Source organism: Aquarana catesbeiana, linkage group LG02, assembly GCF_042186555.1.
Source record: "Aquarana catesbeiana isolate 2022-GZ linkage group LG02, ASM4218655v1, whole genome shotgun sequence".
Lineage (NCBI taxonomy): Eukaryota > Metazoa > Chordata > Amphibia > Anura > Ranidae > Aquarana > Aquarana catesbeiana.
In genome coordinates this window covers 272,115,234-272,133,365 of record NC_133325.1, presented here as the reverse complement: position 1 = coordinate 272,133,365, position 18,132 = coordinate 272,115,234, and the positions used below count along the sequence as shown (strand labels likewise).

General features: G+C 40.9%; 1 protein-coding gene across 1 annotated transcript in view; it reads left to right on the top strand.

Moving 5' to 3' along the window:
* Positions 1 to 9,946: 9,946 nt before the first annotated feature.
* ITGBL1 (integrin subunit beta like 1) overlaps positions 9,947 to 18,132 on the top strand; it is a 408,856-nt gene continuing 400,670 nt past the window's right edge. Inside the window, exons 1-2 of the mRNA XM_073614434.1 lie at positions 9,947 to 10,238; positions 12,636 to 12,844. Coding sequence (XP_073470535.1) covers positions 10,159 to 10,238; positions 12,636 to 12,844 — 289 coding nt within the window. The 5' untranslated portion in view covers positions 9,947 to 10,158. The remainder of the gene's footprint in view (positions 10,239 to 12,635; positions 12,845 to 18,132) is intronic.

Below are 18,132 nucleotides of genomic sequence, written 5' to 3'. Positions count from 1 at the left end.
GCGTGACCGATTATGGCACATGCCTTTGTTGCGGGAGATCCAGGAGAATAATCCTGATGATTTCAGGAATTATCTCCTGATGACGGACCTCGTTTTTCACCGTCTGTTGGCTTTGCTGTCCCCTTACATTATGAAGCAGGACACCTGCATGCGGCAAGCCATCACTCCGGAACAAAGGCTAGTCGCCACCTTGTGGTTCTTGGCGACGGGGAGAAGTCTGCAGGACATAAAGTTCTCGAGCGGCATCTCCCCCCAGGCGGATCATTATTCCAGAGACCTGTTCTGCCATCATTCAGGTCCTGCAGAAGGACTATATTAAGGTAAGTTTTATCCTTTAACATCACATTCTATGTATTTAACGTTTGCTAATGTATTGGATTTATTTCATCATTACCTAATTATTATTATACAGGATTTATATAGCGCCGACAGTTTACGCAGCGCTTTACAACATTAGGGCAGACAATACAAGTACAATACAATTCAATACAGGAGGAATCAGAGGGCCCTGCTCGTTAGAGCTTACAATCTAATTCCCTAATTACCATGATTGTAATATGCTGTGAATGTCCTCTTTGTCCTCATGCATGCTGGAAGCTTTTAAACTTCTTTTTTTGTCCTTCATGCATATTTGCCTTCACTAACCTCCCCAGCATGCTATCCTTGGCCCATACATACCTAGCCTAGTCACTTAACAATGTATTTTGTCAGCTCCATAGTAGTGTTTTACCCTAAACACCCCTAAAATGTGTACAAATGTTCTTGTTGTCCTTAAATTCAGGCAAAGTGCAAGAGGCTTTTTTGGGGGGGCCCAAACTCATTTGGAACCCTCACTCCCCCCCCGATAGCAATCCTCTATCTGTTGACTTAGCCAAACCCATACATACTATAGCTACCTCTTTTGTGGTCAGATTTATGGATGAATTCACCAAAGCATGTAGTGCAAGGGCCTGCCTGAATACTTTCAAATGGTACTGTTTAAAGTTTTGTTCTCCTATTATCTTGATAGGTAATTGCAGAATGTAAAAATGTGCTTTAATTTGTACAGTGTGTATTCATATTTTTGTATTATGACACTTCTTACCTGTCCAGTGGGCTGCCAATAGTGTAAGAAAGGAGGGGCTGGCCAAAGTAACGCACATTATTTATTCATTCAGCTCTCAATGAATTGGAGAGGGTTACGTGTCCAAAACATCCCCCCCCCTAAAATTTTTACAATGGGCCATCAGAGGGGGTGAGGAATCTGATAAGTGGACCTTATACTTTTGTCTTTAAATACTCATTTCAATAAATGTTATAATTATGTTGGCCAAGAATGTTTGTGTCTAATCTGCTTGCAATGTTATGTGCAAAAGTCCTAATTAGTAGTTTGCACTACAAGTGCACTTGTAGTGCAAAGTGGATTTGCCTTTAGTAAATAACCCCCATTGTCACTGTAAACTACAACAACTTACTCCAAAAACTGGTATTGAGCATTGAAATAAGAAGCCACACATTGTTGAGTATAAAACATTTTACTCACTTTTAGAAAAGGGTTTTTGAACAAACCAACATCTTTGGTGTATAACATTTTTATGGTTGACATTAGAACTAGCCTTTTTTTGGTTAAACAGGCACGTTTAAAACCATAATAACATACACAACTCAGGAACTTACAAAGTTCAACTTTGAAAAATTGAAGGCAATATCAGACATTAGTATGTCCAAACTGTGTTGATCTTGCCTTCATCAGATGGGGTGATGTCACCCCTGTAAAAGCCAAATTTTAAGATGCACAAAAATTGGCAGGCAAAATGTTGATTTTCCTTCTGATCCCATGCCTAATGTCAACATGTGCTAGCTCCCATCATGGGGGATCAATGGACGTGTTTCGGGGGTGCAATCCCTTCCTCCACCTATTTGAGTTGCGAGGAAGGGGTTGCATCCACAAAACGCATACATTGATACCCCATGATGGCAGATAGCACATGTTGACACTCTGTGTGCATCTTCAAAATTTGGCTTTTATAATACTTTAAAACTTGATTTAAAATAAAAAATTCCAAAATGGTACAATTTTTATGTGTTTTAGATTCTGTCTAAAACATCAGCGATGTTCATTTTTTGTTGAACATCATCAATGTTTTCTTTTATCTTTTCTAAATCATGATTGCACACCATGATCTCACCGACGAGGACGTGTGCACTTGCACTGGTGAAATGAGTTTCTTCTTCCACAAGATCCACATCACCTAAAATAAAAAACACACCATGTATTATGAATATGCAGGCATACATCTATTACCTGAAGCGGTGGTCTCAGACACTCACCTGTTGTGGTCACTATTTCAACCAAATCGTGTACCTCGGAATCCACATCCTCAGGTGGTGTGCCGATTTCCTCTTCTTTAGGAGGTTGGGGATCCCTGGTGTCCTCAGATGTCCCGAGTCTTTTCTCCCCTATGTGAATAAAAAAAAAGGTATACTTAGCACACAGATATTTGAAGCAAGAAATAGTAATATGAAACATTGCTTGGAAGTGTCATAATTGTCTGTTTTGGCAGAGTTTCAAGCTGAAGACATGATTTTTCCCCTTTCTAAAGCTAGAATACTTACCTTTTTTTGGTAAAGTTTTCCACATGGACACCGTTAGTATCCACTGGAGCACCTATGTGGGACACCCTAAAAAGGGTGTTCTGGTGTCCCACACTAGTACTCCTGTGTTCAGATGTAGCACGCTGCTGAGTGTCATCTCCTTACACTGAATCAAGTTTGCATTTCATTCTAGTTACAAACACATCTAGACAACAAACTTCTTTTAATACAAATAGGCCTGAACAAATGTAGTTAGCCTGCATCTGCCAAAAACATCATATTAGTGGGCGAACGAGCGATGTTTACTACGAACGATCACTGTGCCCACAAACCTGAAACTTGCCATTTTAAATGCCATTTTAAACTGTACAACAGTAAAGAAAAGCACATGGAGCAGCACAAAAGTAATAACAATAATAGGAACACACGACAAAATATTTACTTTTTTGCAGCACTCTCTTGATTCTTCTGTACTGATCCTGCTCCCACAATTTGCGGTCTGACCATCGTTTCCTCAGTTGATCCTTGGATCGTCGTATCCCAAAATTATTCTGCAGACTTTTCACAACTTTAGACATGATTTTGGCCTTTCTCACATTTGGGTTTCTGTATGGTCCATATTTCCCATCATAGTCGGCCCTCTTCAAGATGTCCACCATCTCCACCATCTCAACAAAGGACTTATTGGAGCCTTAAATCTCCTGTATTGGGATGTTTGTGGCTCCGGGCTTTCCTCGTCATTGCTGCTACTCTCATGCACCTGCTCTGTCTCCACCATGTGCTCTCCCACTGCGTTGAAAGAGAAGGTGCGGGGAATATACTAGAAAGAAGGTCAGGGGCGGGCGGAGTTTCACACATGCGCAGTGTATATAAAGTGTAACACACATGTGTCGTATGTACGATCTGTGAGCAGAGGACGGAGTAGCAGAATCGCCGACCATGCTAACAAAGGTACAATTTTAACTTGGGGCATCAGTGGTTAGTGGCCTATACTGAGATTAAGGCCTATATTGGGACAAGATTATGAGAGTTTAGCCTGACATTAGGGTTTGTCTTGTGTTGTGTTTTCCAGATAAAATGGATAGATTCTACAATCATGACTTCCTCCCTACCTTCATTGATAAATACCGGGAGATGCCCTGTCTGTGGCAGGTGAAACACCAATTTTATAATAATTAAATAAAGAGGAAGGCAGCGCTGGATCAATTGCTGGAATTGGTGAAGCCGGTGATTCCCAAGGCAACCATCTCAACCATTTGAAGTGCAAAATTGGTGGCCTGAGGAGCACATATAATAGGGAGCGCAAAAAGGTCCAGGATTCCATGAGATCAGGAGCAGCAGCAGATGACGTTTATGTCCCCAGCCTGTGGTACTACGACAGACTGTGGTTTTTGTCAGACCAGACTGAAATCAGGCCATCACTCTCAACCCTTCCTTCCAGACTTCCTTCCACACTTCTTTCCACCTCAGATGAGGCTTCCGACATACAACCTGGGCCTTCCACCCAGGAAGATGTGGAGGAGCCCAGCTTGAGCCAGGTATAGCGTTGTTCAACATATTTCTTGTCACAAAATGAATGATGTTATCTAGATGCTATTATTGATCACTAATTTCTGATTTAACAAAGTGGTTTACATATCAATAGACAATAGTAGCCAAAAATGATTGGGACAAAATGAAAAATGCTGGGGTCAGAAGTTTAGTCTTTTCTATTTGTTAACATTTAATTTGCAACAGTCATGAGCTCAAAATTGTGTGTGATTGATGACCAAAAAACTAAAACTATGTACCATTTTCATACACAGGAGAGTCTCAGCCAAGAGGAGGCAGTGGAAAATGGCAGCCATGAGGAGGCGGGAGAATGTGGCAGCCAGGAGGTGGCAGGGGAAAGTGGCAGCCAAGAGGTGGCGGGGGGTAAGTGGCAGCCAGGAGGTGACCAGGGAAAGTGGCAGCCGGGAGGTGGTCGTGCCCAGTAGCCTGACCGAATCGCAGGTACCTCCCCTCCACCTTCCAACAAAAAGGCCCAAGAAGGGGAGTAACATGGAGGAGTCTTTTCTTTGATTCGGCAGGCTACTGCGGCCCTCAGAACCACCCCCCCAATCTTCAAGAGAGGCCTATGCCTGCATGGCAGCCAGTAAAATGCAGGAAATGGAGGTGGGACAACGCCTCGTTTGTGAGGAAGTCATCTATCAGGCCCTAAATAAGGGGGTGATGGGTGAACTCACAAAAAAGTCACATATGTGAGTTGGACCATACTCCTCCTCCACCCCTGCCACAACTCCAACACCACGGCCACAGTCTGGAAGGAAGCGTGCAAGGAAGTCTTGAGAGTGATGGCCCAGGTTCAGTCTGGTCTGGCAAAAAACGTTGTAAGACGTTGTAAGACAACAGCCTCGGGACATATATGTCATCTGCTGCTGCTCCCGATCTCTCTGAGTCCTGGACCGGATTGTGCTCCCTATTAAATAGACATGTGCACACTGAAATATTTATTTTTCATCCAAAAAATAGATTTTAGTTACTCCCGAAATTCGTTTTTATTTATTTTGTTTCATTAAAAAATGCATTCGTCCGAAAACCTGAAATAATTAAGGTCGAATCTGTCATTGAAGGCTTATGGTGTCTGTCGAATGTTCTAAGAAGATTCGACGAAGCAGCTAAACTGTACGATGCCGCAATCGTACATTTCCGGTCGACTGTTCCGCCTACAAGCTATAGTAGAATTCTAATGTTGTATGCTTCGTCGAATCTTCATGTCGAATGTTGAATAATCTTGGACTAATAGAGTTAGGTTAGGCACATTTGACCTTTTTTGCTATTGTCTCTATAATGTCGAATCTTTTCTCTCTATGTCGAATCTTTTCTCTCTATGTAGAATAATCTTGGACTAATAGAGCTAATGTTAGGCACATTCGACCACAGGTTCGATGGACACAGATCGCTATTGTCAGCCTCATATCGAATCTCCTATCTATATCGAACTGTTGTCGCAACGAAAATGAAAATCAAGCATTTGTTTATGTCGGATCTTTCGGTTTTCAGATTCTGCACGTTCGTTATCGTTTGTTAAATTGATAACGAAAATACACGAAATTCGGACGAAAATGCATTCGGACGAAAACGAATGCACATGTCTACTATTAAATGGACTCCTCAGGCTACCAATTTTGCCTGTCAAATAATTGATGTCTGCCCTGGGGTACAAAGGCTTCTCCAATTTCAACAGTTTATCCAGCATTGCCTTTCTCTTTATTTTGTTATGACCCCTAATAAATGTCTATTTTTTTCACAAATACTTGGCTATGTGTTTTACTTCAAAAGGGACAGTTTGTTTGTGAGTAGGCAGGTACATTTAAAAAATACAATGTCAAATTAACAAGTGACAACAACACCAACCAATCTCCCTGAGGTTAAAAATATAAGATGATAATGGTGTTGTGATAACTTGACACACAAAACGAAAAAAAATATTATGGAGATCACTAGAAAAAAAAACATAAACAAAAAATCGGGAGAAGTGTCCCAAGAAGTTCACTAAGATATGGCAGCCATGGTTAGATGTATCAAGATATTTCTGGGGGGGTGTCTTATCCTCCCAACTCTCTCAGGCAGAGTGATGCCAAGGGGATTCATCTTTCACGCCTTGAAATATGTTTAAATAAACTGGATAGTAGAGGTTGTATACAAAATACAGTGACCAAGGGTCCTACAAAAATATGGTGCTGATCAGGGGTCGTATGTGCTATTGGTATGAATGTGTGTGAGTGAATGTTGTGAATTTGTTCTTGGGGTACATAGTCTTGCAGACTAACTTAATATTCTCTGACTTAATTCTTGTATACACTGAAGATCTGCATTTTTTTCATTATTGTTTTCTTTTTCGTTATTTGAAAATGGGAAAATAAAACACCTTAAAAAAAAATCGGGAGAGCTTGATAAAAAACAAAAAAAGAGATCATTATAAAAAAAAATTTTGAAACATTATTCTGGGGATCTGGCGAAAAAAAAAGAAAAGATTATTCCGGAGATCACGAGAAATAATAAGAGAAATAATAAAGAAATCAGTTTGTTAGAACTCTGTGTGAATATCAGCAGCAAAACAACTTCATTATTCTAACATTATAAAGAAGAAGAGAATGCGCTGCATTAAAAGATACAAAAACTTTTCAGCGTGACGAATGTGCTATCTCCATTACGGACGCTAGTTTTACCAGACCGAGCGCTTCCATCTCGTACTATATTTAGAGCATGCGTGGAATTTGGTGCATCGGAATTGTCTACACAGGCTTGGAATTTACGACAACGGATTTTGTTGTCGGAAAATTTGAGATCCAGCCCTCAAACATCTGTTGTCAGAAATTCCGACAACAAATGTCCGATGGAGCCTACACACGGTCCGAATTTTCAACAACAAGCTCACATCGAACATTTGTTATCGGAAATTCCGATCGTGTGTACACAGTATAACACTAAAATCGCCACATCTACAGACATTCAAAACATAAGCCTAACCTATCCTAGCCCTATAAAGAAGAAATCAGTATACATACCTTTTTTGATGCCAATCCGGTCCGTTCTCCAGCAGTGGAAGCTCTGCAGAGGACACGGCTGACAATGGCTGTGAAATAAATGGGGAGTTACGTCACCCATAGAGTTACTATTTGGCTTCCATTGTAGATTTTATCCTCTGCAACCGCCTCCACAGCGAAGCCGCAGCTGACAGCTCAGCAAGGGATTGGGGCGGATTGGCTTCAAAAAAGGTACGTATAGCGATTTTTTCTTTACAGGGTTAGATAGGTTAGTGTTAGATCGTGGATGTCTGTAGATGTAGAGATTTTAGTGTTATGGTGCACCTACCCTTTAAAGAGCTGCTTCCCTGCCAAGTGATAATTTTTAAAAGTTGTCATGCATTAGTAAATGCCCCCCAGGGCAGCGTCCATCTTTCTATGTCCTTTGTTTGACAATCCCTAGCATAATAGCCTGACAAATTGCCAGAATTGATTTTAAGGTTCTGTTCCTATTGATTTCAATAAGGTTTAAATCAATGCTTATGTAGAAACACAAAGTAGCCAAAGTGCAGGAATGAATAAAAAACATTGTAACATTTATTAAACCAAATAATCCACACTTACATTGAAGTGAAGAAGGTGCAGCTGCACCTTCTTTGCGCAGGTACTAGTAGTGGGGTGTCACATCCATCACAAAGAAATAGGGCCCATACCACATGTGGTATCACATCGTGAGGAGTCGCAGAATGTGTTTTGAGGTGTAATAAGTATTTCTAAGCTGTGTGTTAGAAATATCTAACAGATGACATTTCCAAAAGACACATCATGCCTCATAGAAAATACATTGGGGTGTTTGCTTTCCAAAATCCAAAATTTTATAATTTTGTGGGTATTTCCACTGCCTGGGTGCTCCAGGGCCTCCAAAAATGTGACAAGTAGTCAGGAAATTGGATGTTTAATTTATGCCCCTAGAATGCCCGAAGGTGCTCCTTGGACGTTGGGCCTCTCTATGTGGCTAGGCTTTAAAAAAGTCTCACACGTGTGGTATTGCCATACTTAGGGAGAGAAGCAGAATATATTTTGGGGTGTAGTTATTAGTATGTCCATGCTGTGTGTGTGAAATATCTTGAAAACGTTTTGTAAAGAAGTAAGTTTTTATTTTATTTCCAAATTTTCCAAAAACTTGTGGTAAAATAATAACGTTTAAAAAACTCACTATGCCTCATAGAGAATACATTGGGGTGTTTGCGTTCCAAAATTTGGCCATTTTGTTTCCATTGTCCTGGTGCTCCAGGGCCTTCAAAAATGTGATAGGTGGGCAGGAAATTAAATGTGTAATTTATGCTCCTTGAAAGTCCAAAGGTGCTTCTTGGATTTGGGCCCCTCTTTGTGGCTAGGCTGTGAAAAAATCTCACACACGTGGTATTACCTTACTTGGAAGGAGTGGCAAAATGTGTTTTGGGGTGTAATTTCAAATATACCTATGCCATGTGTGAGAAATAACCTGTTAAAAAGACACTTTTGTGACAAATGTTATTTAATTTTTTTATTTTCCAAAAAAATTGTGATAAAAAAATGACAACTTCAAAGAATTCACCATGCCTCTTACTAAATACCTTGGACTGTCTACTTTCCAAAAAATGGGTCATTTGGAGGGTATTTGTACTGTCCTGGCATTTTAGGGCCTCAAGCAATGAGATAGGCCTTCAGTACATCAGGATTGATCAATTTTCATATACAGTATACAGTATGTACCATAGCTTGTGAACTCTATAACTTTCACATAGACAAATTAATATACACTATTTTCTGTAATTTTTACCAAAGACATGTAGCAGATTAAATTTTGGCCTAAATTTATGAAGAAAGATTATTTATTTGCAAATTTTTATAACAGAAACTAAGAAAAACAACAAAATGTTCAGTCTTTTTTCATGTATTTAGCAAAAAAAAAAAAAACCCCAGTGGTGATTATATACCACCAAAAGAAAGCTTTATGTGTCTCAAAAAAATGATAAAATATAATTTGGATACAGTGTTGCATGACTGAGTAATTATTATTTAAAATGTGAGAGCACTGAAAGCTGAAAATTGGCCTGGGCAGGAAGGGGGTAAAAGTGTTCGGTATTGAAGTGGTTAAAGTCCATTTCTACTATTGCACTGCTTAACACGTATTTCATTCCCATTGACACCCCAATACACCTTAGCAATAGATGTGCTTTGCAGCACAACAGATGTGGTGTGCTGCTGAAAAATGCTACATGTACCTTTTTTGGTACATTGAGCAGTCCATTCAAATTAATGAGTTGCATTACCGCAATGCACGGCATAACACATGTCCTAATGCAGCACAATAGTGTGAATGGGCCCTTAAATTTCTGGGAGCTGTGAGTACAATGTTACCTACTTTAGCTCTGTTTGATCTTTAGGAATTTTGACTAAACATTCGCTCTATCGTTAGTTGTGTCCTGACCCAAAAGGGTTAACCTGCTGTTAGCACTGGTCACCAGATGACTGCGCCTCTTAAAACATAAGGCTTATTTATACAGATGGATTCTTAAAAGGTGGGATTTTCTTTCCCCATCCACCAAGTTGTTATTTCAAAAAGCTTTGCCACTCCCCCCCCCCCCATCTACTATATTGCTCATAAATTAGTTTCTTAAACTATAATATTTTTATATGAGCGATTGCATACTTTAGTGCTGCACGTGGAATGGTGTTTTGAAGCAATATGTTTTCTGCAGGTATTTCAAGTATGAGCATGTCTGCACAAGGAAGAAAAAAAGACATCTGTACAGGGTACTTTGTGTGTCAGAATCTAACATCTGGACTTACAACTGTTTCTAATTACTTGACTGACTAGACTGTAAACTTAGGCTCTGGCATTAGAGTCCCTCCTAGAGAGCTGCCCAAATCCTTACAGGCAGCTAATCAAAGGCACTGTGCAGGAGGATAGCTTGTGAGCCGGTTTTGGCCAGCTTTGAGCCCTGGAGCTCCAGTGTGAGCTGTGCTTTAGAAAAGAAGACCTGCGAGTGCTGTCTGGAGTCTGTAGAAAGCTCTTTTCACTAGATCAAGTATGCATGCTGGAGCTCTGGTCAACTTTGTGTGGGCTTCTGTCTTCTTCAGCGTTGTAGCCGCTGTGCCGCAGAACCTCAAGTAAGTGCTTATTCTCCCTGAGGTTTGCTGATTACATATTAAACATACTCGATATGTGTTTTTTGGAGCTTACCGAGTAATCCAGAACCCTGAATTAGGATCTGATGTCTGTGATTGCTTGTTGTTTGCATACAGTAGTCCACAGCTGTCTATGGCTTTATAAAGTAACACCAGGCCTGGTCTTGTGTTTATATAATTTGCATTTGTGGATTCATTAGTAAACCTTGCAACAATACAATATTCTTTACCACATTTTTATATAGGGATCTGTGTATGCACAAAGAACAGTCAATAATACAAATTTGGTAATAATGAGCAAAATAAAGGGTTTTATGTACATGTGATATATTATAAGGTTTAAAACACAAAAGGTATAAAGGTTTTGTTTGTGCTGTAGTTATGAATTTGTTTTACCAGACCCCCTTTTTATCAGAATGCAACACCTTCTTTGATTCATTTAAGCATCTCTATTTAATGGTGTGATTTATGTTTTAATATTTCTTCTATATGTCTATTCATACCTCTGTCCAGGTGTCTTTTGTTTCATTGTTCTACTTTTGTATACTTGCTTGCACTTTCAAATATCTTAAAGAGAACTTGCTGTTATTTGTCACTGCCCAAGTTCATATCCTGCATTCAAATAAGCACTCAGAATTACTATACTAGACAGGGATGGCACAGCACATGATGCTACAGAAGGAAGAATAGTGCCCCATATTATAAGGGGGGGGGATAGTGTTCCATCATTGGTGTCATTGGGAGGAATAGTGTCCCATCATTGGTGTCAGTGGGAGCAATAGTGCCGCATCATTGGTGTCATTGGGAGGAATAGTGCCCCATTGTCAGCATCAGTGGCTGGAACTATGCCCCTCTGTTGCTAACAGTGGGGGGGAATAATGCCTTAAAGGCAAGATAAAAGCAAGCAAAGGGCCAAATCCAGCCCCTGGGCCGCAGTTTGGAGATCACTGCCCTAGAACTTAGGAGACTTGACAGCTTCTCTTTAAAACTTAACTCTAGACATAAAAACTTTCATAAAATATATTCCTCAGTAGCCACAAAGGATATACATTAATTTTGTGTACACCAAATGCCTTACAAATCTAGGTATTAGCTTTTAAAATTAGGGGTGACATCACTTTGCTGCACAAACCTGTGCAGAGATCAGAGTTGTGGGAGGGGCCAACAAGTCCAACCACTACAGAAAACTAGAGGAGTGGGCGGTTAGAAGACCAGTCACCCTGCAGGGGAATAGAGAGCAGTAGAGACTGGTCTAGACTAAAGGAAGCTCCTACATAGAGGCAAAGTTTCAAACTGGACTACTGTACAGATCTGGAAGAAATATACAAATCAAACCAATCAAGTGCGAATACACAAGCCTCTTGTATTTAGACAACACTTGCTTATCCCAGAATTCACTTTTAAATTAATTCTGTAATTCCATCCAGTCCCACCATTGGTAAATGCAGCATGCTATCACTTTAAATTGTGTTATGTAGTTAGGCCTGGTTCACAGTATTGCTGGTGGTTGCGGGTGCGGGAATCGCAGCAATTCCCGCACCCGCAGCCACCTGCAATCAAAACGCACTGCTGTTTGAAAGCACGCTGGACTGCCATTCATTCTTAATGGAACCCCCACAGATCTAAAAACACAGTGCCACAAACCTGCAATAGTGTGAACCAAGCCTTAGATTGGATCCTTATACTACCAACAAATATTTCAAAATAACTATATATTCGGTACCTTTTTTGCCAAGATGTACCTATGCTATCCACAGAAATCTCTTTTGTGCACCTTGATAGTCCCAAAAACCCAGGTATACCATAGATCTGGATCTGAAGCCACATACCAGCCTCCCACAAACCAATGAAAGTGCTAATACACTCAGATAAAGGCATTCTTATTAGTTTTTTGGGGGCTGGAGTTGTTGTTACAGAAAGTTTGTGGGCATAGCTTAAGCTCTGAGCCAGTGCTAAATCTTTCAAATATGGTAGCAAAAATCATGGGCCTTCCTGGGTGAATGGGAGAAGCCTTTTTATGTAAAAGGTATACTTCTAGACACATACAGTATAGTGACAGTCATTAGGCACATCAATTACACTTTTTGACTATATGAGACAAGGTTACCTGCAGATATGGTATATAACATTAAAATGCAACCCCTGACCTTCCATACTTTTATGATAAATTTAAGAAAATAATAACTTTCTAAACAATATTCATTTATTTTTTCCACAACTCCTACACAAGCATTTGGGACATCTAGTGTGGGCAATGAAAATTGTTCATATTTTGTAATATGCTGTGTGATCACTTACTGTAAGCTTTTCTAACTGACTTTACTGTTTTTATTGTAGCAACCTACTAATGGAAGATACCATTTTTTTTTTATCTTACAGAAGTATATCCTCACCCACAAATTGTAGATTATCAACTTCTGCATCAGAAAGCCGTTGCAGGACTACAGATGGATTAATTTGCAGTGGCCGAGGAAAATGTGATTGTGGGGTATGCATATGTGAAGTGAAAGAACCCGGAAAATATTATGGACCTTTATGTGAGTGCCATGACTGGGTCTGCCACACTTATGATGGACAAGTTTGTGGAGGTAAGATCATTTAACACAGCAACAACAGTGAATAATAATCAGAAGTGTGTCTCATATTTTAAGACACTAGAAAACAATACAGTTTATAAAGTTCTATAAGGGCCAGGGCTTGAAATCTATTAACCATGTGCCAGAAGGTCTAATGTTTGTTAAAACACTTGTCATGGCAATTTCAAGTGGTATCACAAAGTTCTGCAGTCATTTCATTTAGATACTTCAGACCTCAAGGTTTCATATTGTAGTTTCTACTTACTTATATACATCCACGTAAAAAGACAAAGTTAAAAAATGTGGTTATAAAATGTTATTCTGATCTTTTCCTAGGTACTGTACAGGAATCTGAGTAATTGGGTCCAGTAATCTTTATTGTGTTTATATTATAAACAATAGTAGTGGAAGGTGTGAAACATATGGAAGGCAGCTTACTAAAGAAAGTAGAACAAACCCCTCCAATTTATACATGTTCAAGCTTATTATCAGGGCAGCCATCAGAAATTTTGGAGCCCCTTAAATAGCTTCAGGCCTTCCCACTGGCTGTCCCACCGAATCCACTCACTGGCCATCCCACTAAGTACTTCAGTGCACCCACTTTTATTTTAACATTCTTAAAACTAAATATATAAAAATGAATCCATTACAGCAAAGAGACATCCCCATATATTCAGCAAAGAGACAGTCCCAGCACAGACCTGCATCCAGCAACATTGTCAATCAATTTACCATTGGGATGTCTAACAACTTTTCTCCAGACCAGGCCACCGTGGGCACAAAGCAGAAATGCAGACAACACACAGCACAGCTCTTCCACATGGCTGAGCTATGACTGGTGTGGTGCCCAAACCAGCATCCGCGCGACCAAGCTCTCGGGATGCGTGGGCCCCCTACATGTGTATGGGCTTTCCCCTCCTGATGGTGGCCCTGCTTATTATATACAGAGAATCATTCTCAACAATTCAAACCCTGAATAGTCAAGGTTTATGTCAAGGTTCAGTTTTGGGACCCTTACACCTCAATTCACTTATAAATCAAATAGATTTTGGTTTAAAAGCACTGTTTCTGTGTTTGCAGTTGGCAAAACACTATATAATACCATGCAGTTGTAGAAAGATGTCTCCAACTTTTAGGCAAACTAAACAAGTCGGTAAATTGGACAGGTACTTGACAGATAAGATTTAAGTGTTTTTTTTAATACAATAACAAACATGTTATACTTACCGGTGCTGTGCAATGGTTTTACACAGAGCAACCTGGAACCTCCTTTTCTCGGGTCTCCCCACAAGCGCTCCTGGCTCCTCCTTTTCTCTGTGGGCCACCACAGCAAGCTTCGTATGATGAAATACCTGCGGGCTTGATCCCAAGGCGGGCTATGTGCTTCACACACAGTACGGCTGAGCCCCGTCCCTCATTCTCTGCTCACAGGATTTGATTGATAGCAGCAGGAGACAATGGCTTCCGCTGCTGCTTCTGTGAGCCGAGAGAGAGAAGATAGCTGCTGCAGATGGACACAGCACTTTATCAAGATAGGACTCAGGAAAGTATAAAATGGGGTGAGGGGTGATGCAAACACTGGGAATTTTTTTACCTTAATGCAGGGAATGCATTAAGGCAAAAATTGTCCAGGCTTTAGGATAACTTTGTGCCTGTGACAGCTAAAAATAAGTATACAACATAGAGTGTCAAGTGGGAGCACAATCTACCAATAGATCACCAACGGGTGCCAAGTGATATTTTTGGAACCAGAAAAGACCAAAAAGATAGGAAAGACAAGCAGTCACAAATTGGTAGTTATTACAGACAATATTAACATTAAAAAAATAAAAATGAAAAGAATATCTGGAGCTCTATAGCAAGTATAGGGAGAAATGGAGCATTTAACGAGTGTTCCCGACAGCCTTTGCCTTACTGTGTTTCCTGATCACAGATGACCTCTGTTTTGAATTTTTTTTTGGTTGAATTACATAGTTATATAGTTGGTAAGGTTGAATAAAGACACCAGTCCATCCAGTTCAACCTGTGGTGTGTGTGTGGGTGTGTGTGTGTTTATGTTAATATTAAATCCCATATCCCTGTATGTTGCGATCGTTAAGATGCCCATCTAAAAATGTTTTAAACTAGCGACACTCCCTGCTGATACCCCTGCTTGTGGAAGAGAGTTCCACATCATTACTGCTCTAACAGTAAAAAACCCTCTATGAGGAGGACAAGAGGGCGGGGTGGGGCTGGGCCATGGCTTCATGTCTAAATGGACACAGGGAGCTGTGGCTCAGCTCGGGTGCCCCCATAGCAAGCTGCTTGCTGTAGGGGCACTCAACAGGAGGGAGGGGCCAAAAGCACCGAAGAAGGACCTGAGAAGGAGGATCTGGGCTGCTCTGTTCAAAACCACTGCACAGAGCAGGTAAGTATAACATGTTTGTTATTTTTAACAAAAAAAAAAACAAGACTTTGGTATCACTTTAAGGTTAAACCGCTTCTCTTCCAGTTTCAATGAATGGCCGTGTGTCTTTTTTAACTCCATCTCATTGAAAAGTTTTTTCCCTACGCTAGATTCACCAGTAAGGTATTTGAATTACATAGCCTGTAATAGTGTACACTGTTAACTGAAAGTGACTTTTTTCAATAAAAAAGAGGTAACACCTGCTCTGTGCAATGATTATGTACCAAAACATTGGTTTACTCCTCTTTCAGCAGTCCCTATCGGCACTGTAGGCTCCGTACCTTCTACAAGAGGAGGCCAATGCCAAGTAAAAAAAATTTATAAATGATTACAAAGCTGCATTAATAGGTGCCTTGTATACCTGCCAGAAATGTAGCATTAACTGAACTGAATGCATTTGCCTTTCAGAAGAGTTAATTAACAGGAATAAGAACATCTTGAATACATATATATGTAGCCCCTGGTCCTAAACTGGGGCTATCATGTAAATTTAGTTTTTGGCTGGGCTGTAAACAGCAAAGACTGATTGAACAGTTTATTTGGTCTTTCCCTAATCTCAATTAGGTTGTGCATTTCTCACTGTCACCAGTAGGAGTCACTGGTACCACAGGCCAGTATGAGATATATACTACTGTATGAGTACAACTAGGTTGAGCTATGAATATTCATTCTTTCTCCAGTCAGCCCAGTAGGAGACTCTTGGCCACTGGTGCATTCTGGGAGAGGATATTTATTTGGGGCTGGGCCATGTGCTCGCTCTCTTGACTCAGGCCCTCCTGGCCTGAGGATGTGCTGCTGAGGTGAGCTCTGCAAGTAGGCCCAGAAGCCTATCTGGGGCCTTCTAATCCTGAGGTGGTCCTTAGGCTGTCTTGCCTGGCGTGGAAGAAGCCAAATCATATAGAGAAGATCCGAGAGGGGACCCTTGCTGGAGAGAGACAGGATGAAGGCTGGTCTCTCAGGAGGACCTGGTGACTCAGTTGGAGGACGCATCTACATCTAAAACATGTTTACAGTATTGCCGGTTCAGCTTAAAGGTTCTGGTACTGTGAAGCTGTGCTTCTTCTGGATTCAATGAATCTGTAAGTGATCTACTACTGGTATCTGAGACCACTAACCCTCTCTCGTACTGCCTTCTTCAAAGGTTCACATTAAAGCTTTGAAAGGGCCAAAAGTGACTGGTGCCCAATTCCTGTTGTCCCCATTATAGCTATGGGCTCAGCCCTGGGGTAAATGCTAGCTTGCTCCCTTGCTTCTGGAGGTTACATCCTGCCTTTAGTAGACCCAAGGGGTGCTACATATATAAATAACCTATACCCAAAATTCAAGGGAAAATTGTACACTTCAAGATCACTATGGCCACTCCTCTGGACTTTAACAAAGGAAGTGTTATTAGCATGTTATTGAATAATTATGAGCTGAAAGCTTCTTGTTTCAGCAATTAGCTTTACTTACATGCAGAACTACATTACATGCCTTTTATCATCATGGAACAGACAGGAAGAGACCAACAAACAAGTGCATACCTAGATACAGAGGGTACTTCCTCTCATATCATAGAATACATGAACTATACACAATAATACTACAGCACCACTTGCTGGCATAGATTGGTATAATGCATATGTATATATAGAATCTCACAAAAGTGAGTACACCCCTCACATTTTTGTAAATATTTTCTTCTATCTTTTCATGTGACAACACGGAAGAAATGACACTTTGCTACAATGTAAAATAGTTAGTGTACAGCTTGTATAACAGTGTAAATTTTCTGTCCCCTCAAAATAACTCAACACACAGCCATTAATGTCTAAACTGCTGGCAACAAAAGTGAGTACACCCCTAAGTGAAAATGTTCAAATTGGGCGCAAAGTGTCAATATTTTGTGTGACCATTATTTTCCAGCACTGCCTTAACCCTCTTGGGCATGGAGTTCACCAGAGATTCACAGGCTGCCACTGGAGCCCTCTTCCACTCCTCCATGATGACATCATGGAGCTGGTGGAAGTTAGAGAACTTGCAGTCCTCCGCCTTCCATTTGAGGATGCCCCACAGATGCTCAACAGCGTTTAGGTCTGCAGACATGCTTGGCCAGTCCATCACCTTTATCCTCAGCTTTTTTCGCAAGGCAGTGGTCGTCTTGGAGGTGTGTTTGGGGTCGTTATCATGTTAGAATACTGCCCTGTGGCCCAGTCTCTGAAGCGAGGGGATTATGCTCTGCTTTAGTATGTCACAGTACATGTTGGCATTCATGGTTCCCTCAATGAACTGTAGCTCCCTAGTGCCAGCAGCACTCATGCAGCCCCAGACCATGACACTCCCATCACCATGCTTGACTGTAGGCAAGGCACACTTGTCTTTGTACTCCTCACCTGGTTGCTGCCACACACGCTTGACACCATCGGAACCAAATAAGTTTATCTTGGTCTCAACAGACCACCGGACATGGTTCCAGTAATCCATGTCCTTAGTCTGCTTGTCTTCAGCAAACTGTTTGGAGGCTTTCTTGTGCATCATCTTTAGAAGAGGCTTCCTTCTGGGACGACAGCCATGCAGACCAATTTGATGCAGTGTGCGACGTATGGTTTGAGCACTGACAGGCTGACCCCCCACCCCTTCAACCTCTGCAGCAATGCTGGCAGAACTCATAAGTCTATTTCCCAAAGACAACCTCTGGATATGATGCTGAGCACGTGCACTCAACTTCTTTGGTTGACCATGGTGAGGTCTGTTCTGAGTGGAACCTGTCCTGTTAAACCACTGTATGGTCTTGGCCACCATGCTGCAGTTCAGTTTCAGGATCTTGGCAATCTTCTTATAGCCTATGCCATCTTTATTTAGAGCAACAATTCTT